Below are 24,596 nucleotides of genomic sequence, written 5' to 3'. Positions count from 1 at the left end.
ACACTGACAGATGCAGGTACAAAACAAAACCTTTAGCAAACAATAAGAATTCAGAATGAAAAGCACAAATACGAGTTCTACTTTACAGAAACCCATAGGCTCACAGTACACGATCACTAATGCCCACAACAAGCTAAGGAAAATAAGCAGACGGCGAGGAGAGTATTAGATTTCTGCTAACTAAATCGTATGTAAAAATGGGTCAGAAGTTTTATTGTAACATTGATTTACTCAGACATTTTAGTGTAACACTAATTTACCACGTATTTTACGTCTACTTAACTGTTAATGCTCACAGGTTGCGCTAGTCAAACGTATGCAAGTGGCGTTAGAGTTCACCGTCAGTCTCACTTTTCCTAATAAAACGTATAAAAACTGCTACCTTCAATGTAACGAGCCTAAATGACACTAATAAGCGTGAATACTAAGCATCCAACACTAACTTAAACTGATTAACCCTCGTATTTATAATGTAAACAAACGTTCACGTACACGCGAAAAATGACCTAATAAAATGTATAAAAACTGCTATGTTCAATGTATCGAGTCTAAATGACACTAATAAACGTAAATACTGAGTATTGTGCACTACTTAATTGATGATCCCGCGCATTTAACAATGTAATTTAAGAATGTAAACAAACGTTTGCGTACACGCGAAGCTGTCCTTCGCTTTTCCTATTCAAACGCAAATAAAAACCGAAACCTTCAATTTATCAAGTCTATTTCACACTAATGCACGCAAATACTATAGAAAATACAGAAAAAACTGTTAATTACATATCTCGTAACACTCACTGAAAAAGACGTAACATTCTGCTGTTGGCCACACGAGCGACAAGATTCACGCTGGTTTTGAATGCATCTGCTGGTTCTGCGATACTGTCACCCTTCGTGTACTGTGTAGTCAGCAGCAACCTCGTGCTGTTGTGGAAATTTGTGTGTAATATTCTCCAGGTAATTTATAAGCGTTTATAAACTGCAAACAAGAATAAGTGAAGAAATGTGTTTCGGAAGTAAATTAACATGGTACTTAATTTCTATCACAGTAACAGTTGAGTTTGATGAGTGTACTAGTTCGCGAATATCTTGTGATGACTCTGCTGTTTGAGGCTGCTGTCTTTTTTATGTTTTAATTTTTAATGGGTACATAAGGATGAGATTTTATTCTGTATTTAATTGTGATCACATCACCTATAGTGTGCTTGGTGACGGTGTGTGAATGTTGTAATTTTTCAGGTTATGTTCGTAACAACTAAATACCTGAGTTGTTAGTGCTTGTTTTTGGCCTGACCGTTAAAATCGCTACGTGTATCTTCGTAAAAGAAACGGCTGAGTGTGTGACGTGCTGTCAGGAGCAGTGTGTCTACGAAGTAATCTCCTCATATACTCCGTGGCTAACGAGAAAAGGCGGACAGTGAAACTCAAAGGTTGTCCATGTTAGTACGGTTATTTTGACTTACTTAGCAGTAATAATGATTGTGATGATAATTTTCTGTGATGTGATGTAGACATAAAGCGGCTCCAAATCTTAGGGCTAACGTAAGCATTTTTTAAAGTGCCCACAGTTACTACATCATTTCATGGTTTGAGTATGTTCGCATGAAAGGAAATGCTGCAATTCTGTTGCATTTTGTTAGTTTTCACTGTGCTTTGATTATTCGTGTCGTTAATATTCGTGTAATCATATGTAAATACCAGTTTGTTGTAGTGTGTGGGTTTTAATGGAGTTCTGTATAAGAGTACTGCAACATCATTTACGAACTGGCGAGATACAAGGTACAGATTAACTATAATCTGCCTAACGTAAAGCATTACATGTCATCAGAACTCAATAGATCATTCATCATATTTACAGTTAGTATGAAGTCGTTTCAGTAAATCAGTTTTGTTAGGAAATGCTAACCAATGTTTAATGTTGATGGTAATAAGAATGAGAACTTCCGCATTGCAAAGTGCAGTCTACAATGCAGGTATTGGTTTCCTTTAATAGCAGGTAAAGATTCTAAAATGATGATGCTTCCTGTAAATTGAGCGTACATCCGTGAATGAATACAGATGAAGTAAGTTTCAAGGTAATGCCTACATTGAAAATGCATATTCACTGATAAACAATCCATATATCCGGATTTTCTTCATGTCCCTATCACACTGAAATTAACACAATGAACCAACTATAGAATGAAATATTTGATGTTATTAAGTAATATCGCTGCAATCTATTGACTGCTGTGATTGTTTGTAGTGCTGAAGTTAATGCATGCACACAAAATTACACATCTTCCATAATTGTCACAACAGGATGGTATCCATGAGCCAGTGTTACAAAGAAGCAGTAGCAAATTTAAATGCTCAGTTTCCATTGCGTGTTATTTTATGATTGTTCTCACTCTTCATGACCTGCAAAATGTGAATGAGTTTATATCAATGAACACACTTTTCCTCAGCCACTTTGCATCTGTTTCCTGTGTAATCACCCATTTACTGCACGCAATATATGAGTGACAATACTGCATTTGAGCTATACCTCATGGTAAAAACAGAAACTGAGCGGGCCAAAAACTTTTCTTATCTGATAGCTTTTTCTTTTCAGACTGTAGAACTGAAGCGATGGACCAGGAGCCAACTAAGTGGATAAAAAAAGATGAAACTGAAGTAGTACAAACTGAGTTACACTTCATAGTAAGTGGCTTACTTGTTTTTCTTAACAGGGTTTCATTAATTTCTGTGTGCAGTGTGATGCGTGAATACGTACAATTGATGTCATACAGCTGGAAACATGAATAATTCGGTTTACTAAACTGATGAACTTTCAGTCTTAAATATGACATTTTGCACAGTGCATTGAAATAAGCCTTGTATTAAACCTCACATAGAATTGAGCAAGAGTTTCAATTTAATGTTTAGTAAACATGCAAAACTTTTTTAATGAACAACCCAATTATACTGATAAACTGGTTGCCATAAAGTGGGTATATTCTGCTCTGATACACTTCTTTTGAATGACAAGCTTAATGTGCAACTTAAGAATGATTATGACTGTAGTGAACCTTAGCAGTGCCATTAAATTTATAAATGGTATGGCTGCAGTTAATGCATTATTGCAGTGTATCGTGGTATGGAATGAGAATTGTAATTTATTTACTGATAATGTAAAATAAATTATTTATAAATAATTTTGAAGTGACACTTGCATGGTTACTAATCTGAGAAGTACATTTTGTTTACTTTGAATATGTGAACAATATGTAAGTAGAAGTCTCAGCAGTAAAGTTAAATTTCAGACAAATATCACATGGAAGCATAAATTGTTACACAGCAGAATGAATTTGTACGTTGGCAGCAAAGTTATGATGAAGCCATGGGGCTACACATTAAATATTGACAGGTTTGTTCATAACCACTTTCTGCATTTGCTGCACATTGTTACTCATATTGTTTGTGAAACTGTCACAATGTTACAGTTACTGGTGTAAATAATCTTACATATACATGTCACTTGAAATCTGATGTAGTGCAACTGGTTGTAGGGTATTCACCTATCAGCAGCAAACAAATTCACTTGGTACCACTAGTATTTTTATCCTGCAAATGAGAATTGAACGCACTGACACAATCACGCAAACTACTTGTGAACTATCTGTGCCGAAAAAATCTGTTTCAACATACATCTTGAGTGCAACTGCAGGAGTACTGGGATAGCATTAATGCAGCATTTGCATTTGAATATATGTGAGTACTTCATTATAGATTATACAAACTATGTGAACAGCTTGCAATTCATTTGACAGGCATTATCACAACAGTAATCCTAAACAATCACTGTGAGGAAATGATAGGAAAATAAATATACTAAATTTTATTAAATACAGTAAAAGAGTGGTTAGACCCAACACAGTTCAGGCTTTGGCTTTGAACCCTGCTGTAATGATGGTTTGGCATTCAGGATGATATGTATGCACAAGACACATCATGTAAATGAAAAGCAGTTTGAAGATCCATTGACTTTGGACCTAAACTGGAGAATTATTCAAAGGATACAAGGTTAAAATGTGGTTCTAGACCCACTCCCCCCTTGTAACATTGGCTGTAGTGGGAGTCTGATTCATAGTGCATCTCAAGGCTTAGCCTATGTTCAAAAGTGGCAGTGTGGCTGTGAGCTGACAAAGTCTAGAAATGTGAAAGCCAAGTAAAGGATATGGTAACAAATTGATCAGTAGCACAGCCTAATGTTAACCAAAACATCCAAATGGTGCCCATAATGTAACTTTTTACCTACAAGAAGTCTTCTCATACTCTGTGTGCTGTGTTAGTTCATGAACTGAACTTCCCTATGACCTTAACATTGTATCAGTTGAAAGCCACCTTCTTTGCCAAATTAATTAAATGTTAATTTTTAATTGGTGTATATTTTGGGCATGAGCACATGCTGGAAAGTAATGACACAAAATTTCTATTCGGAAATTATTGAAGCATTTTAATTAAAACAAACTTAATATTTAACATATTTATTCTTCATGTTTGTATATTTATTCTTCGTGTTTGTATATTTATTTCAAACATAGTCACCGTGGCACTGAACACCTTTCTCCCAGTGAGATACCAGGTTGTTGGTGTCGTCACTGTAGAATGCTTGACTTCGTTGGCAGACCCACAGCCTCACCTACGCTTACGCTAATTCATCACTATCAAAGTTGAGTCCCTGAAAGTGTTCTTTAAGTTTTGCAAACAGTTGAAAATTCATTGGCTCAAACCGGGTCAGTATGGAGGATGATCAATAATAATGAATCAAAGGCATCAGACTGTTGCAGGTGCAAAAAAAAAGTTGTGTATGGTCTGGCATTGTCATGCTGAAGGAGAGGGTGCTCCACATGTGGATGAACTATTTGAATTGGTGCTCTGTTGTCTGAGGGTTTTCTCACGTGCTGACACAGTTAAATAACACACACACACACACACACACACACACACACACACACACACACACACACACACCCTGCATTTCAGAACTGTTCATCAGGAGGGTGCTGCATACTGTGTCAGCAAAGTGGTAACATCAACAGTGTCATATGCATGACAACTGATATTAAGAACAGAATCAAAATTTTGGAGGCATTATTTTCTGGCACACCCTTGTAATAAATTGATGCATTTTACAGTTGCCTCAAATGTTGCAGAATGGTTCCCTTGGCATTGCCCAGCATCCACTTGGAAGTCATAATACTAAATCCATATACACAGCAGCCAAAACATTATGATCACTGATCTACTGTCAGTATAAACTCATCCAGGCAATAGCATCTCACCTTGTCTTCTAGTCAGACACACACACGTTGCATGGAGTATCAGTGAGCATCTTGTCTTGTTGTAAAATAGGAAATGCGCACAATCTGAGTTTGACCAAGAGCAGATTTTGATGGCCTGAAGGCTTGGTATGAACGTTTTGGGAGCTGCACAGCTTGCCGTGTGTTGAAGTGGTACTACGGCAGTTGTCTTCAACACATGGCAAAACAAAGGTGAGACCATGGCCAGACGTTATGGGGTTGGGCAAGTACTCCTCATCACAGATGGTAGACATCATAAGCTAGGCAGACTGGTAAAACAAGACAGGCAACAAACTGTGGTGTAACTAACATCAGACATTAATGCTGGGCAGAGTACAATTGTGTCTGAATGCACAATGCTCCAAACACTCCTAATGATGAGTCTGTGCCGCTGATGACCCACGCCATGACATCGACAACAACTGAAATAGGTATGTAACTATTGGCGCTGGATGTTGGCACAATGGCCGAGCACTGCGTGGTCTGATGAATCCTGATACCTTCATCGTGCCTTTGGGAGGGTGCATTTCTGTCACCCACAAGGGGAAGAGCCTCTTGACTCCTGTACTGTAGGGGCCTCCATTATACTCTGGGAAACAACCACGTAGGCACCCATGGGTCCAGTGGAGCTTGTGTGAGGCACTGTGTCACAAAAGAAGTATTGTAAACTGGTTGCAAAGCACATCCACCCCTTCTGTTGTTGTTGTGCTCTTCAGTGGCAAGACTGGATTGATGCAGCTCTCCATGCCACTCTATCCTGTGCAAGCTTCTTCATCCCCGAGTAACTACTGCAACCCACATCTTCCTGAATCTGTTTAGTGTATTCATGTATTGGTCTCCCTCTGATTTTCACCCTCCACCCTTCCCTCCAATACTAAATCGATGATCCCTTGATGGCTCAGAACCTGTCCTACCAACCAGTCCCTTCTTCTATAGGGTGGCGCACGAAATGTGTTACCATTTTGTTTTTGAATATAAACTTTATTGTCAATACAATCCGAAAGGAACATATGCTATAATGAAGAGCCGTCCATGGAGATTTGTTCTAACTCAGTACATGCTCAATATGCCCACCATTTTGTTTCCCAACTTTCTTCAAAGGAACGCTGAAGTTAGTGAGTACCCTACAGCACATGTCTTCCCTAATTTCACTGAAAGCTTAAAGAATAAGTCTTCTGAGCTCCATTAAATCACGTGGACATTTCAGGAAATTTTTTTCCTTTAGGTACCCCCAAAGAAAAGAGTCACATGGATTGAGGTCTGGACTATTGGGGGGCCAATTTTGTCCATCATTGAAGCAACCTGGAAACCTGAGTGAAATGATCCGCATGTCGAAATGCTTGTGTAAAAACTCCCAACACAGTGTTTGCAGTATGTGGCCTTGCTCCATCTTGCATGAATCACTGTGTGTTGAAGGGCAAGGCAGTAGCAAGAAGCTGTGGAATGAATCTATTGCGAAGCATGCTCAAATAACGTTCGCTGTTCAGTTTCTTCAAAGAAAAAGGGTCCAGTAAGTCCGTGACTGGAAATTGCTGCCCACGCTGTAATCCTCGGAGCATAATGTCATTCATGAAGCACTTGTGGGTTTTCAGTGGCCCAAAAGTGTACATTTTGTTTGTTAACCACACCATCTAAATGAAAATGCGCCTCATCTGAAAACCAAACGTTGTTGAGAGTTTCATCGCTATCCTCCACCCACTGAGCAAACAGTAGTCTCTGCTGCTTGTGTTCTTCAGTGAGCTTCTGTGCACAGGTCATCTTGTATGGGTACATGTGGAGGCCACTTTTAAGAATGCATTGAATGGAGCGACTGGGTATTCCCAGTTGCACTGCTGCCTCTCTACACAATTTCCCGGGACTTCTCTGTACAGCAACTCGTACTGCTTAAATATTCTCTGGCGAACAAACAGGCTTAGTCTGAGGTCACTTCGATTCCAATACTGTTCCTTCCTGTACAAATTTATCGTACAACCCATGAATGGTCTTTTTGCAAGGGACCCATCGTGTGTTAAACTGTTGTCGAAAACGCCTCTGAGTCACAACATGGCTTTTCGTTTCATGAAAAAGTAACACAATTGCCGATCGTTGCTGTGTTGTCAGTCTTCCATTGTCAGCCATTGCTGGTTACTAGTCTCCTAGTGGCAGTATCGTGAATTACATGTCATTTCGTAACTCATTTGTTTTTCCAAGCTCTGCTGGTACTGCTGTAGAGATCCCAGCGGAGTATCTAATGTGTGGTGTAAATTGTAAAAGAAACAATTGGTAACACATTTTGTACGCCACCCTATAGTTAAGTTGTGCCACAAATTCCTCTTCTCCCCAATTCTATTCAGTATCTCCTCATTAGTCACATAATCTACCCATCTAATCTTCAGCATTCTTCTGTAGCACCACATTTCGAAAGCTTCTGTTCTCTTCTTGTCTAAACTATTTATCGTCCATGTTTCACTTCCATACATGGATACACTCAACGCAAATACTTTCTGAAAAGACTTCCTAACACTTAAATGTGTGCTCAATGTGAACAAATTTCTCTTCTTCAGAAATGCTGTCCTTGGCACTGCCAGACTACATTTTATATTCTCTCTACTTCAACCTTCGTCAGTTATTTTGCTCCCCAAATAGCAAAACTTATCTATTACCTTAATTGTCTTATTTCATAATGTAATTCTGTCATCATCACCCAATTTAATTCGACTACATTCCATTATTCTTGTTTTGCTTTTGTTGATGTTCGTCTTATATCCCTCTTTGAATGTGCTGTCCATTCTGTTCAACTGATCTTCCAGGCCCTTTACTGTCTCTGACAGAATTACAATGTCATTGACTAACCTCAAAGTTTTTATTTCTCCTCCCTGGATTTTAATTCCTACTCAAAATTTTTCATTTGTTCCCTTTATTGTTTGCTCAATATGCAGACTGAGCGACACCAGGGATAGGCTAAAACCCTGTTTCACTCCCTTCCCAACCACTGCTTCCCTTTCGCTCCTCCCCTTTTATAACTGCCATCTGGTTTCTGTACAAATTGTAAATAGCCTTTCACTCCCTGCATTTGATGACTGCCACCTTCAGAATTGAAAGAGAGTATGCCAGTCAACATTGTCGAAAGCTTCTTTAAGTTTACAAATAATAGAAATGTAGGTTTGTCTTTCCTTCATCTATCATCTAAGATAAATCATAGGGTCGGTATTGCCTCACGTGTTCCAACGTTTCTACAGAATCGAAACTAATCTTCCCTGAGGTCAGCACCTACCAGTTTTTCCATTCGACTGTACAGAATTCATGTTAGTATTCTACAGCCATGACTTATTAAACTGATACATCGGTAATTTTCATGCCTGTCAACATTTGCTTTCTTTGGAATTGCAATTATTATATTCTTCTTGAAGTCTGGGGGTATTTTGCCTGTCTCATACATTTTTATGACCAGATGGAAGAGTTTTTTCAAGGCTGGCTGTCCCAAGGCTATCAGTAGTTTTAATGGATGTTGTCTCCTCCCAGGGCCTTGTTTCAACTTATGTCTTTCAGCACTGTCAAATTCTTCACGCAGTATCGTATCTCCCATTTCATCCTCATCTACGTTCTCTTCCATTTTCAAAATATTGCCCGCAAGTGCAGCGCCCTTGTATAGACCCTCTATAGGTCTCTTCAGTATTCCAGTAGGCAGTGTTTGTCTTACCCCTAGTCATATATGCCTCTACATCCTTAAATTTGTCCTGTTACCATCCCTGCTGAGCCATTTTGCACTTCCTGTCGATCTCATTTTTGAAACGTTTGTATTCCTTTCAGCCTGCTTCATTTACTGCATTTTTATATTTTCACCATTCATCTATTAAATTCAGTATCTCTTCTGTTACCCAAGGATTTCTAATAGCCTCATCTTTTTACCTACTTGATCCTCTGCTACTTTCACTAGTTATCTCTCAAAGCTACCCTTCCTCTTCTGCTGTATCTCTTACCCATGTCATTGTCAATGGTTCCCTAGTGCTTTCTGAAACACTCTACAATCTCTGATCCTTTCACTTTATCCAGATCCCATCTCTTACAATTCCTACCTTTTTGCAGTTCTTTCAGGTCTGGATAGATATCTGCTTATTACACATTACAACCTTCTCCAAATGTCGGCGGTATCTTTCAGTCAGCAGACAAGATTGACCTGTATGCTTTTATGCTGCATGTGTCCCTTCATGCTTCCACTTCACTATCTCATCAGAAACAGTGGACGTAGGAATGTTCAGGAGTGTGGAAAGCTCGCATACAGACATGTGACACCAATGACACCCTATCACCTGACCACACTCAAAGTCAATGAGCTCCACGGAGTGCCCCATTTTGCTCTCTCATGATGTATAATGACTACTGATGTCTCTGATATGCACCAAATATGAAAAAGTAAGTTTTTGGGAGTGGCCCGAAGCTTTATGATGAAGTTGTGCTCTGTGCAAAATTCTACCAGACGGCTTCCTCTTTCATTCCTTACCCACATTCCATATTCACCTCCTCCTTTTCCTTCTCTTCCTTTTCCTACTACTGAATTCCAATCCCCTATGTCTATTAAATTTTCGCCTCTCTTCGTTATCTGAATAATTTCTTTTATCTCGTCATACATTTCTTTAATCTCTTCATCATCTGGGGACCTAGTTGGCATATGGGCATATGAACTTGTACTACTGTGGTAAGTGTGGGCTTTGTGTCTATCTTGGCTACAATACTGCATTCACTATGCTGTTCATAGTAGCTTACCCACACTCCTGTTTTTTATTCATTTTTAAACCTACTCCTCCATTACCCCTATGTGATTTTGTATTTATAATCCTGTATTCATCTGACCAGAAGTCTTATTCCTCATGCCATCAAACTTAACCAATTCCCACCATATTTATCTTTACCCTATCCATTTCCCTTTTTAAATTTTCTAACCTGCCTGCCTGATTAAAGGGTCTGACATTCCATGTTCCAATTTGTAGAACATAAGTTTTCTGTCTCCTGATAACGATGTCATCCTGGAGATCTGAATGGGGGACTATTTGACTTCCGGAATATTTTACCCAAGAGGACACCATCATCATTTAATCGACAGTAAAGTCGCATCCCCTCGTGAAAAATTACGGCTATATTTTCCCCTTGCTTTCATCCATTTACAGTACCAGCACAGCAAGGCTGTTTTGGTTAATGTTACAAGACCAGATCAGTCATTCATCCTGACTGTCACCCCTGCAGCTACTGAAAAGACTGCTGCCCCTCTTAAGGGACCACATGTTTGTCTGGCCCCACAACAGATACCCCTCCGTTGGGGTTGCACCTACGGAATGACTATCTGTATTGCTGAGGCACGCAAGCCTCGCTACCAGTGCCACGGTCCATGGTTCATGTTAGGTCCACTCCTTTGTGATGATCATGTTTCCCATTGAGTAAACGTTTTAAGTGTCAGGAAGTCTTTTCTGAAAGTATTTGCATTGAGTGTGGCATTTTTCATGATAACAATGCACCATTTCACAAGGCCATGAGTGTGATCGAGTGGTTTCAGGAACATAGTGGTGAGTTCCAATTGATGTGTTGGCAACCCAACTCGCCAGCGCTGAACCTGGTTGAACAGATCTGGGATGTGATTTAACATAACGTCAGAGATCATCCCCCCTTCCAGAATTTATGGGAATGAAGTGGCCTGATTGTATAAATATGGTTCCAAGTTCCTCCAGTGATCTATGAAGGCCTCATTGCTTCTGTGCCACTATGTCTCCCTACTGTTGTCTGTGCCAGAGGTGTACATACCAGCTTTTAGATGAGTGATGATAATCTTGGGCTGATCAGCCTATGGCAGTTACCAGTATTGAAAGAAGGTTGTTTTATTGTAATGATTGTGATGGTATAATGATACTGCCACATAAAGTTCGGCTAAACAGTACATGCTGCCCATGAGCCCTGCATGACTCGCCCTCCAGTCCAGCTTCAAGACACCGACTGCCCATGAGATCCACTGCTGTTCCTCTACACCCATTGTTGCTCCACAATGCCCACTGTTGCCACGAGCTCTGAGCTGTGAGAAGTGACATCTGCCAGGCACATGGGGCTCGAATTCGAAGAGGGAGCCCACTGTGGTTCAGCCTCCTCCACCAAACCAAAATGCCCCGTCCCCACCATTAAGGAGCCCTTTACATATGCCTCTCCTTGATATGAGTAATGTGCATGTGTGAGGCTTTACTCGTCCATAAATTCAGAACCAGGAGGTTTGCCGAACTCACCACCCTGACAATCTAACAGGGTCCCAACAACTGAGGAGCTAGCTTGCTATCGAACCCTAACTCCCCCTTTTCAGCAATATTAGGGTTTCGGACTAACACTGTGTCCCCAGCCTTTCCAATGAACCGTTTAGCCCCTGACTAACAGATGGATAACCTGTGACAGGCAATTTTGGTATTGTGTCTAGCCTGGCTCCAGTTGTGCTGTGTTACTGCTAGGGTGACTTGTTCTTGAAGCAAATCATTGATTGACTACAGGTTGACAAGAGGAAAATTGACTGGATGTGCTAACATAAGGGATACTGGACCAGCCTCCAGGGACTTGGGTTGTGCAGTGTTAAAGATAAAATTGAGCCACGTTGTCTGAGCCTTGTTGTGAAAGATAAGCACAGCCTTCAACTTGCAGTTCACCTGGTCAGCAAAGTATGCTGGTAAAAGGATTTGTGGTCACATCTTTAATTCCATTGTCAAAGCAGAACCTCACAAATAGCTGGGAAACAGAAGCTATCAAGCATCCTCGGTGGCCTGGAAACAGAAAAAATTCATAACAAATGCTGGCCAGCTGCCAGGAATGTCATTTCTCTGCTCGGAATGTGTCAAAAAAACGAGAAAAGTCATCCATGATAACTAGTAGGTGCCTAATACACACACACACTTGATGAAGTGGACCTATATAATCCATACAAAGTTAATCCATCAGGCATTCCTAACAGGTAGGCTCTAAAAGCCACTTGAGGGAATTCAAGTTGGGCTCAGCTCCCTTACGGCTCTCACACTCCTCCACCAACCTCTGGACAGCCTTATTCAGGGAGGACCAGGTGACATGTTGAGTGAACTTGACCCCACCAACCTCCAGGCTTGCTTATACAGGGAGGACCAGGTGATGTGTCGTCTGATCTTGACAACAGTTTTATAAATGCCTAAGAGGGTATTATGGAAATAATGAGCCAAAACCTAACTAAGGGCTTGATTGTCAGTCCCCAAACAAAATTCCTGGTGTTCAAAATAAAATCTGAATTTCTTAAGGGCAAACATAACCGCCAAGCTTCCCATTCATACATAGAATATTTCATCTCCGCAGGTGAAAGTTACCAAGGTGCATTGCTATAGGGCATCAACATGCAACACCTCCCCTGCCATTCTGTTCCTGTAGGAGGACAGCTACCACTTTCTACTCCAGAAGAATTAGGTGTCTGTCTGCAAGAAGAACATGACCTCAAAATTTGGTATGTCTAATACTAGTGGGTTACTAAGCACCACCTTAATGGCTTCAGAAGATTCTGGATGACTTTCATCCCATGTGAAATTTCTTAAATCGTTAAGGCACCCCACTAATTTAATAAAATTCGGCACAGACTTTCGAAAAAATTTGTCATGCCTATGAACCGGGCCACAGCTTTCTTATTTCTAGGAGCTGGAAATTTTCGCAAATCACTAGTATGCTCCTGGTCAATTTCAATCCAATCAGTGAAACTAAGATGTCCCAAGGATGAAACCTATGTGCCAGTGTCATTTTAGATGGCTTCACAGTAAGTCCCACCTCCCTCTGGTAAACCAGAACTGCCTCAAGATGTTGCAGGTTTTCAGACAGACTAGAACTGTAAACAACCATGCCATCTAGGTAATTAGAGACTCACTTGAATGTGAAATCACCAAAAACACAATCTAGAAGGCAAGACATAATGGTAACTCCCGTTGGAAAACCAAAGGGCACCCTGTTAAAATTGTGGAGGTTCCAATCTGTACAGCAGGCAGTAATATACTTGAAATCCTCTGTTAACATGATCTGATAATATGCGAGATTGAGATCCAGGACAGCAAAATACTGAGCCTGACTGAACCAAGTAAAAGAATTATGCAGATTGGGAAGTGGCACAGATTCCAAAACTGCGTTCTCATTAACTGCACAATAACCCACAACAGGATGAAACACCCCACTGCTGCCCATAGATACTGAGAATATGGTAGAAGCATAGGCTGAAGTTGAGGGCCTGATGACTGCATTGAACAACACATTATTAATCAAAGTACATATACATATCATCCTTGATGGAGATAACCTCTCTGGAATGTCATTTGTAAGGCAAATCTTGTACTGGATTTTATCAGTGATGTCCATTCTGTTAGTTAACATCTGTGGTAACCGATCAAAAATTTCCAGTACCAGCATCACCTCTACTGGGTGAAGGTGACTGAGCTGTAATGGCAAACATTGCGGTAACACACTATGAATTCCTGTGGCAACCTGACAGGAGCACAATGTGAATGTTTCAGCTGGGTTAAATTTAAAATAAACAACCCTGCCTTGACAAACTAGCACAAACCCACTACCACTTACAAAAACACACTGCAAAATTAAGTTCACTGAAAGATTTTTAGTTACTATCCACTTCACAGGCCAAGAAAATTTTCCAATACTCAGTTTTGCCAACCACAGGCAACATGTGCCCAGTGAGAGCTCAACATTGGGAGGACAGATGCAAACAAGGCAATGCACAGGTATGGCGGAACTTCAAATGCCACAGATAATTTAAACGAGAAACTGAACTACCAGAGTTGAGGAGCGTGCACATTCGTTCCTGGTTAAGTTGTACCCAAAAATAAGGCAGGGGTTCCCGTACCTCGGACTTGGCACAGATCCAGCCCTTAGGCAGTAGAACACTACCGTGCCTCTTCCATTCTGTGTGATGTCGGCTGTTTGATTCTCCTTCCATGTTACCAGACATCACCATACAAAATGCCACTCTTTGTTACGCTGGAAACACATCCTACACTTTTTTCTTATGGGTGGTCCCCTTTTAAATTGCTTGGAATCTCAATCCCCATCCTGATAATGACACTTAAACCCCCATCACTGCTGGTCTGCGAAACTCGGACTTCAATAGCGGACACCAAAGCCTCTAATTCAGTAAAAGATGTGCATTTATTAGCGAAGGTATTCCATGAACAGTCCTGTGGCCACATTTTCTGTAATATATTATTGAGTATTTGTATCTCTGTGACATGCAGTTCCAGGTATGGAATGGCCATATGCATTCATCTATGAACCTAGGAAAAGGTTCATGAGGAAACTGCAATAGCCAAAAATGTTTATGCCTGAGTAGCCTCTTAATATGAGGTGACAATTTCAGGCCAATAATTGATTTTTACAACACCCTTGATGTTGCACTTTCATGTAAAATTCGATTGAAAACATGGCTTAACACAGGGGGTACAGCATCTGAACAACAACATTGTCAGCGATGGCCAAAGTGTCAGCATGAAACATAAATTTGACCATGATCCATATGATGGATTTTACCTGTCTTTAAATTCTACATTGAAAGTTCCATTATAGCTTGCAGCAGTAACATTATTTGGTATGGCAATTTCCCAAATGAATTCTCCTGAGGTCCTTATAGGTGTCCGTAGCATTCCTACTACTTCCAGCAGTTACATGTCGGTGGGAGAATCTTGTTCACCACCTATTGCTCCTAATTTGTCTAAACAAAGGCAGCTGTCCCTGTAACTGCAGAGCTAATGTAATCTGCTCAGAATAGAGACTATATTGTGCAATACCGCACAAGTGATTATCCCAATGGATCAATTGTGCCTGAATTATATGTATTTGCTTATGATGGGGCTGACTACTTTCTAAACACACTACATTCTGACACAAGATTGTCATGGCCAGAGCTCAGGCAGCTAGTGCAACATATACCTCCATGGTGCAGTTGGTACTAATCACCAAGGGGTCGTCCACAAGTTGGGCACACCGCCCTTACATGGAAGCTGACAAACTTTTAATTCGTAGATAAACTGTTGATTTTTCAATGAGGACAAACTGGGACAGTTGTGGGGCCCCATGTTCCGCAGTGGATACCTGCAAACACACACCTCGTGGTGAATGACAGTATGACACCTTCCCCCTTTACTTCCAGGAAAATAACCATCACCTGTTACCAACCAAACATCCAGAAGGAAAAGGGGAAATTAAGAGGAACAACTAGATGGATTGGGGTTCACATGAGTCTCCATTGTTTATTAAAATGTTTTTATTTAAGAATAATAACTTAAGTCTGATACATTAGCAGGATTACAAACACCACTCCGAACTTTCAAATTTAAGACATTACACACCTTAGTTTAGTGACAATTTAAATAAAGCAATAGTTAACGACTAAAGCTGTGTCTGACACCAGTTCTTAGATTTTAGATTCAAAATTTCCATCTTCACAAACCGCAAATGAGAAAATGCTTCAACAAATAATTATCTGGAAACAGATGGCTCTTTAAGACAACACAGAAGCATAACTCATCTCAAAGGTTAAAACTGAATAGCTATACTGGAAGACAGAGCAATTTATAGCTGCCTCGGGACCCCTAGAAAAAGGAAATTCTTAAAATACACCTCCAAGTGCATCTAGATAATTTAATAAAGTAAACAGGTGCACTGATTTCTAGAGCTACCTTCAGGCAGACAGACAGAGCAAGTTTCTAAATCTTGCACCAGTGAGCAGTTAAGTAATTAAAAAGAGAATGAGCGTGCACTGATCGATGTAACTGGCTTCAGACACAGTGAAAATTCTATTAAGGGATACTGTAGAAAATCCCTAAGTGATTCAGTATGTAAATGTGCATGCATAGCAGCTCAAGAACACCCTTTAAAAAGGAGAACCAGTAATTAGTAGTCAGAACCTACTTGTAGCAGTAAATAAATAACAGGTGAGAAAAGCTCACTTCATGACAACTTTAAAATAACAAACACTTGAACAATTAAATCTGGTAAGCAGTAACTCACCCAGAGATGGAATAAATTTCTTTCACTCTCCACCTCACAAATGGCCAGTGAACGAACATGAAAAACATTCAGAGCTCAGTAACACTTGATGGTTTTACACATGTTTGCTTGTTCCAGTCTCTGAGCGTCAAATGTGCCTGTTACCTACCAACAGGCTATATTTTCACAAGTCTGGATGACATCTGAATGTGACGTGTGATTCACATAGAGATGATCAGCATGTGACCATTCTAACAGTGCTCGACAGTATGTACAGCAAAGGCACTCGACCCAACAAACCCCCAAAAATCAAAATGTACAAAATTTTAGTACAATTTTCGAATAGTGATTTACGCAACTTGAGTGAAAGCAGCCTATCGGTAGCTGGCAGTGGTGAATTCCAAGAGGCTGATATACAGAGGCAATGTTAACAACCACAGCATGATAAGCATGCCCTGAGTCCAAGTCCAAAACAATCAAAGTGTGCCACAACAGTAGAAAACTGGAGCAGACTAAGGAGCATCTAAATTCCACTGTCATTCTCACTTAATACAACTGCACGGCCACGATAGTTGGGTAGATCAATGGACTCGTCAGATGATTCTCATCATAAACTCGGTCTAAGGCTAAACATGGTCACGCTTAAAACAGTATTCAGGAATACCAAATCATCGAATCCACTGCTAAACATGGGGAATTGAATAGCAATAACAAGCTTGTCTAGTTGCTAGACACTGCCCTAAACCCCTCCAAAGCAATGCCACAAGGTATTAAGTCATGCAACACAACTGAAATCGTGCAGTTTTTCAGATGAGAAAGCTTGTTGCATAATGTGACTTCCACAGAGAAGAACAAATAGCAAATACAGATAGCCAAGACCACACCAATGTACTGTCTTTCATTAACACCTGTGCCTGCAATTATTAACTTGACAGAACTTTTGAAGGGCTATTAGTCACTCCATTCTGTCAATTGTGGCTGAATGGCAAATACTTTTGACTTACCCTGCGTGGCTCTTATTGTGCCCCATGGCGCCCCGAGCTCCAAGCCAAAGAAGTGACATCACCAGGTGCAGGATGGGAATTCAATTCAAAGAGGTAGCCCGCCATGCCTCAGATAGTAATAATAATAAAATCATAATGATCATTATTTGTACTAGTATATTAGTATTATTGTAGGCAGTTAATTAATGCAAAGATCAATTAATAAGATGTTGCTGTATTCTTTCTATCTTTTGCCCAGCATCTCTCTTCAAGGCATCTTCTTTGCGTACACCATTTTGCTTCATTATTTTGTCGATATACTCTTTCTGAAAGTTAAGTGGTCTACTTTGTTTCTATCAGTAAGACGATTTCCAATAAAAAATTATTCTTTGGCTGCTAATTATCTAACATCCTCAACAGATCCCAATATCAGTTTAATGATTTTCTTCCTATGCTATCACTGTTTCATTTGTTCTCATTCCAGCTTTTCCTTTGACATTATGGGTTTTTCAGTCTTGATATGCTGGTGCTGTTCCATAAATAATCTTTCCAGAACTTTGTCTTCTTTTGAGATCAGCAAGTAAAACCCATAGTTCAGATCCACAGAATAGGACTAGTGTAGCCTGTAGCCTACTCTCTCTTTTTGTTCTGTTAGAAACGTGCTTGTCCCACCAAAAGGAATTCATGAAGTTAGAATAGTATTAAGTAGTGTGCCAACGTAGGGTGTGTGCGTTTAATAATTTTATCATAAATAAGCATTCAGTGCAACAAGGTTTTGATGTAACTGTTCTAGACATTTTATTATTCAGATCATAAAAGTAGTATGAGTGATGTGGCACTTGACAGTCCAGTTTCTGCTCCCCCACACGGTTGGTGTAAACTGTATTGTAATTTGATATGAACAACATTGATTTTATGAACAACATTGAAGTCATTGTTTCAGGTAGTAGCTGAGTTATTTTACTTCATTACACTACCATTATATGCATATGTAGATAATGAAGCTAGAAAATGTGATTGAAAACAATAGCATAGGGAGAAGGCTGAAATGAAAGATCATAATGAATTTTCAAAGGCGTTGTCATTAATCAGTCTTACAATTTTTTGCTGCCTCCCATTGAAGTATACCATAGTGAAATCTTCACTCAGAATTTTGAACTCAAAAGAGAACACTTAACAGTAACTACTATTTAGTTATAAAGTAGTGTGATGGTTGGGGTTTATCTGTGTGATACATTTTATATAATATGGGAGGACTGTGACTGCTTAAAAGTACTTATTACAGTTTGTTATTTTTGCCACAGGGCCAAGATTATCCATGCAGCATGAATGTAAAAGAAGAGTTGGAGGAGGGTGTGAATAAAGAGGTAATTTTAGAATTTATATGACTACGTGGAAGTAATCTTGTTTAGCTGTGGTGAAAATAATGAGATGGTAATCAAATGTGTGTGTATTCACTTTAGCAGTCCTGTTTTTACTTTAGGGTAAAGATAACAAGGGTTACAGTATTACAGTATGCTCCAGGTTGGAAACGAGGAAACCGGTAAAATAGAATATTTTGTTACACTTTACCCATATGGATTTCAACATTATCTTTGAGCAGGTGAAGTAGTTTAGCTTGTGAGTTTGTAGAATTGCTTCTTTACATTATAAGTGCAAATAAAAATTAAATGAGATAGCATTGATGAAGTTATATGAAAATTGGTACCAAGTCCGAAGACTCAAGCTATGATTTCCTGTTTTAATGAGTAGTTCCCTTAATGGTTCCGTGTATGTGAACTGCAGCATTGGATGTTTTTATTCGCCATGTGATACTGCTGTGACAGTTACAGAATCATTGAAGGAGTGTCCCTACAAAGTAGTGCAGAAAAAGTAGGTGATCCTAACCTACTGAGTAGAGACTAAGATGTCTGTGCATACATTGCAAGTGGTATGGACAGGCAGTCTTGTGAAGTACTTTAGAACAGTTTTCTGAAAGCTGTCGTAAGCTGCTAGTTTAACACCCACACAAAATTGAAATAGTTGATATACTGCAACCATAAACAGGCTTGTCCTTACAGATAGTATTAGTACAGAAAGGGGCTAGTGATCATGATGCCAGCACAGCGACAGTGGTAAATGAAACTTCCTGGCAGATTAAAACTGTGTGCCGGACTGAGACTTGAACTCGGGACCTTTGCCTTTCACGGGCAAGTACTCTACCATCTGAGCTACCCAAGCACGACTCACGCCCCGTCGTCGCAGCTTTACTTCTGCAAGGTTCGCAGGAGAGCTTCTGTAAAGCTTGGAAGGTAGGAGACGAAGTACTGGCAGAAGTAAAGCTGTGAGGACGGGGCGTGAGTGGTGCTTGGGTAGTTCAGATGGTAGAGCACTTGCCCGCGAAAGGCAAAGGTCCTGAGTTCGAGTCTCGGTCCGGCACACAGTTTTAATCTGCCAGGAAGTTTTATATCAGCGCACACTCTGCTGCAGAGTGAAAATCCCTTTCTGGATGGTAAATGAAGTTAATGAATCCTTTAAGAGGGCTAGGTGGATAGATTTGCTAGAAAGAGCAGGTAAGTAGTTGTTAACATCCCATTTAAACAATGAGAATGTCATTTACTTCCAATATGATCTACATAGAGGAAGATGGCAAACACTAAATGGACTGTAAATCACACGCTGAATAAGTATGTGGTGAGTAACTGGATTACAGACAGGAAAGACCCACTGTGGTTTAATGTCAGAATTGGGAAAAAACTGAGGAAGCAGACTGTTGTACTCTCAGTTCAAAAAAGTATGCACAGTGGTGACAGCCAAGTGCTAATGGAAATTCTTCTGTCCATAAAAAGATCTATGCGTGAAGCATACAACTACCACCATCATACATGAGCAACAGATTTTACAGAGAACATCAGACATTTCTGGTCAAAGACTTCTATCCAGGCAGTCATTGACTAGTCTGGTGTGGCTTTGGAGGAAAGCAGAAGGTGGTCACTAACCCCTCTCTGTATTTAGTTATCAAGTTTGTGCAGGAGGATCATACCAACATAATGTTGTTTCACTGTCACACAGACTCCTGTATTAGGAACGTAGTAATAGGATCCCTGGAGTAGAGAAGCAACTGGAAGAGTTGAAAACATAATAGTTGCCATGTCCAAACAGAATCACAAATAATTTGTCCAGAGAGTACTCTACAGCATTTTCCTCATACTTAGCTTGCATTTATTTGAAATCTCTCGCCTAGTGCAAAGACTCGGGCAGCTGGGAAAAAGTTCAGGTGGCTTCTGTATATAAGAATGGTAAAAGAATGTACCTGCAAAATTACAGAACAATATCGTAATGATTATTTGCTCCAGAGTTCCTGAACATATCCTCAGTTCAAATATAATTAATTTCTTTAAGACAGAAAAGTTTTTATCCACAAATCAGCATTGATTTTGTGCAATACTCATCTTGGTCTTCTATCAAATTACATACTGTGAACCATGGATGATGGGCAACAGGCTAGATTCCACATTCCTATATTTCCAGAAAGCATTTGAACAGTGCACCACTGCATACTGTAAATAGAGGTATGAGCATATGGAATAGGTTCCCCGATATATGAATGGTGCAAAGACCTCTCAAGTAACAGAGGCCAGTACTTTGATCTCAACAGCAACTGTTTTTTCAGAGACAAGAGTATCATCAATAGTGCCACAGAGAATGGTGTCATATCTATATATGAAATGATCCGATGAGCAGCATTCTGTGCCTGTTTGCTAATGGCATTGTGTGTGGGGAAGGGTCATCACTAAGTGACTACGAGGATACAAAATGACTTGGACAAACTTTTTACGTGGTGTGATGAATGGCAGATGCAGAAGTATTCAAGTAACTGCAGATGAGTAGGAAAAACAATCCCATAATGTTGTATACAACATCAGTACTCTACAGCTTGACAGTCTGGTCAATAAAATGTTTAGGTATAACATTGCAGGGGCCGGCCGGAATGGCCGAGCAGTTCTAGGCGCTACACTCTGGAGCCGTGCGACTGCTACAGTTGCAGGTTCGAATACTGTCTTGGGCATGGATGTGTGTGATGTCCTTGGGTTAGTTAGGTTTAAGTAGTTCTAAGTTCTAGGGGACTGATGACCTCAGAAGTTAAGTCCCATAATGCTCAGAGCCATTTCAACCATAACATTGCGAAGTGATATAAAGTGGAACAAGCACGTAAGGATGGTAGTAGGATGGGGAATAATCAACTTTTTTTGTATTTTGAAAACTGTGGTTCATTTGTAAGGGACACTACGTATAGAACACCATAGAAGTTCCTAGTAGTAGTAATTGTCGTTGCTGTGGTAATAGATGCCATCCACGATGCACCGCTTGGTGGCTTGCACAGTTTTAATGCAAACGTACATGCACAGCAGCCAGAAAGAAGATAATCAAGCTGCAGATTCCATGTGAAATGCATTCTCAAGCTTTATAAGTTTGGTAAGCCCGTTTGTAAGGCTAATAAGTTGTTAACTGGTGTATGTGACAGGGCCAAGGATCAGTCATCTGCTTGTGTCATGAAGAGAATACATGACAGAAAGGTAAACATAAATATAAACTAGAGGTAAAGCTGTCATCAGCGTGGAGGTTTTAAACACCGGAGTTCTCTACTACACACAGTCCTACTGACTACCATGTGCTGTTACCCTCTTTCCACATCTGAACTGATTTACCCAACTAGTTACAAAGTACCTGCTGTTCAATGATAAAGGACCTTTGGATTTGCAGTGTCACAATTACCCATTGAGCCACCAAGTACTAGAAAAAGGCAGAAGCATTTTGCAGTAAAATCCAGAGCTATAATCCTTATAATTCCATATGGAATGCACTCCAAAAGTAGATGATGAACACACCAGAGGTCACATGACCAGAAAGTGTAGTTAGCAGATTCAGTTACACAAAAAAACGGTGCTGAACTGACATCTTTCTGCCATCCGAATTGTTCATTTATGGAACAGTGGTTTGCACATGTATAGAATCAGGCAAAGGTCATTCCAGCTTGTAAGAAAAGTCACAGGAAATACGTGCAAAACTACAGACATACCTAGTTGGTGCAAAAATCTTCTTGAATGATTTTGTGATCCTGTATGACGGCTCTTGAAAAAAAAAAATCAATTCATCTGCAAGAATGGAAATGGATCCCATTATTACTGGTCATGTGAAACTGTTTATTCTGCTTCTCCACAGTGCTGCCACAATGTAGTCAGCCTGTAAAATGAGACCATAGTTCTGAAGCAGTATCTGTGGGAAAGCTAGCAAAGTTGATGTGCCTTTCAATGACTTAGTACTTCTGCTATGCAGTTAGTCATTACTTTATGCCTTAAATTACGTGAAAACAGTAAGATACATTAGAACTGAATGGAACAAATGGATAGGTGTGATGTACCTGCCATTACCACATTGTAAACTATACAAGTACCTTCTCTTGTTATGGTGTCCAACAGTCATAGCTAATCCACAAAACATATGGAATGAAAATGAATGTTTGCATAACTGCCTACTTATTTGTGACAAAAAGTATTTTAAGTATAGTTATACATGTTGGCAATATAAGAATATTATTGAGTCTGAGAATCCTACTTTCGCTACTGTTTGGGGGGTTACCACCAATAGCATGCGCTTTCATTTATTGCACAAATTTCACCCATAATCATTCTTGCCCTTCGTCTCCCCTCCACTCTTCTGATGCTACCATCCCACAGGTGCGTCATCTGTCTCTTCAGTGTACATTCCATGGCTTGCTAAATATTTCAAGGGTTTCTGCTCAATGTTTCAGCCAGCTTTGGTCCAAACGTATTTTGAACATAACAGCTTTCTTGGAGGGCATTACATTCAGGAACTACAAATACATCAAGAATTTACTGTTAACATGTTGATGGTAGTATGGTCTTTACTTTGTATGCAGTCTGACTAGCGTGCATTCATCAGAGGACCTCAAACAACTACCTAGCCCAAAAAACGCTTGCTTTGTGTAGTGCACCACTGACCCATCAAGTATTTCTACTATTCTCCACCTCATAATGCATTTCCAGCAGACTGCAGTTTGGGCAGTCAGAGAATCGATGAAGCCTTCGGTTGAGACCCTCCACTCACGCCAAACCAAAGGACTTGAATCACTTCTGGGAATGCTGATACAAACTGTGTGCGCTGCATGCACTCATGTGTGACACAAGGGCTCTTCGCCATTTCTGCTACCTCTCAATATAAACTGAAGGTGGCCTCAGAACCCAAACGATGGGTATCATTGGCACCAACATCAGCCACAACTTGTAGACAGCCACACCCTGTGTGTTTTGTAGCCACAGGCAGGACATTTTCCACATCTCAGATGAGGCTCCATGGCAGGCATATTCAGTACGCATAGGATTCATTTCCAGTCTGGATGCCATTTCCCTAAGGAGCTCCATAATGCGTTTGACGTTGGAGGTATTGATAAACTAGAAATCTTCTCTCCACTTGGGCCTGTCTGGACCCTGATGAATGAACACCTGCCAGTCCACTCACAGGGTCAATGGGTGAGGCAGCCTCCACATCACTCTCTGCCTCAAACAGCGCTAACTGTTACGACCCATCCCTCACCACTTGGTGAGGACAACTCAGCCACATTGGGTACACCACAAGATGTCTTGACAACAGAGCCAGTGGGCAAAATAGGTGACACCTTAGGCATCCTATGTGATGAGCCAGATTCTCGGCCCCCACTACTACAATAGGCAGCAGCCTGAATGCTGCTGAATATGGCAAAACGCATCTTCAGCTGTTGGTGAACTGAGGCCAGCTCCTCCATCTGCACACAGTGTGCACACATTATATCCATTCCAGTACTACTATTCAAGAATTAACAGTAAAACACACAGAGAAAGCTATATATGTAGCTTGCTATTGTTCTGATGTTTCTCCAGTGGAGGCTAATGCATTATTGCACTGTGTAGCTTTTCATTCAAAAGAATTAAGATCTGTGCAACAGACCATGAATACACTTTAAAATTTGTAAAATATGGGATTGCACCTCTCTACTACAAAAGCATGGAAGCAATGTAATCATAAAACGAGAGAGAGAGAGAGAGAGAGAGAGAGAGCTACATATGAAGGGCTTATTTCAATAGTGGTACAAGTCCATTACCTCCACTTATCTGCCTATAATGCTTCTGAAATTAATGATCCAAACAAAGAGAAAGAAAGGTTCGTGTCTAGCAAGAAGCCATATGCTTGAATATATTTGTGGTATCTCAACTGCAGATTTTACAGCACTCATTTAACTTTAGGACTCTGTATC

The 24,596-nt window shown here is 40.2% G+C and overlaps 1 protein-coding gene across 1 annotated transcript in view; it reads left to right on the top strand.

Annotated features, from left to right (window-relative positions):
- Positions 1-835: 835 nt before the first annotated feature.
- Positions 836-24,596, top strand: part of LOC124553987 (zinc finger protein 227-like) — a 186,390-nt gene continuing 162,629 nt past the window's right edge. Inside the window, exons 1-3 of the mRNA XM_047128011.1 lie at positions 836-957; positions 2,594-2,682; positions 18,610-18,672. Of these exons, the coding sequence (XP_046983967.1) occupies positions 2,611-2,682; positions 18,610-18,672 (135 nt within the window). The 5' untranslated portion in view covers positions 836-957; positions 2,594-2,610. The remainder of the gene's footprint in view (positions 958-2,593; positions 2,683-18,609; positions 18,673-24,596) is intronic.

The sequence above is a fragment of the Schistocerca americana genome, chromosome 11 (assembly GCF_021461395.2).
Source record: "Schistocerca americana isolate TAMUIC-IGC-003095 chromosome 11, iqSchAmer2.1, whole genome shotgun sequence".
Classification (NCBI taxonomy): domain Eukaryota; kingdom Metazoa; phylum Arthropoda; class Insecta; order Orthoptera; family Acrididae; genus Schistocerca; species Schistocerca americana.
This window is presented reverse-complemented; position numbering and strand designations above follow the sequence as displayed.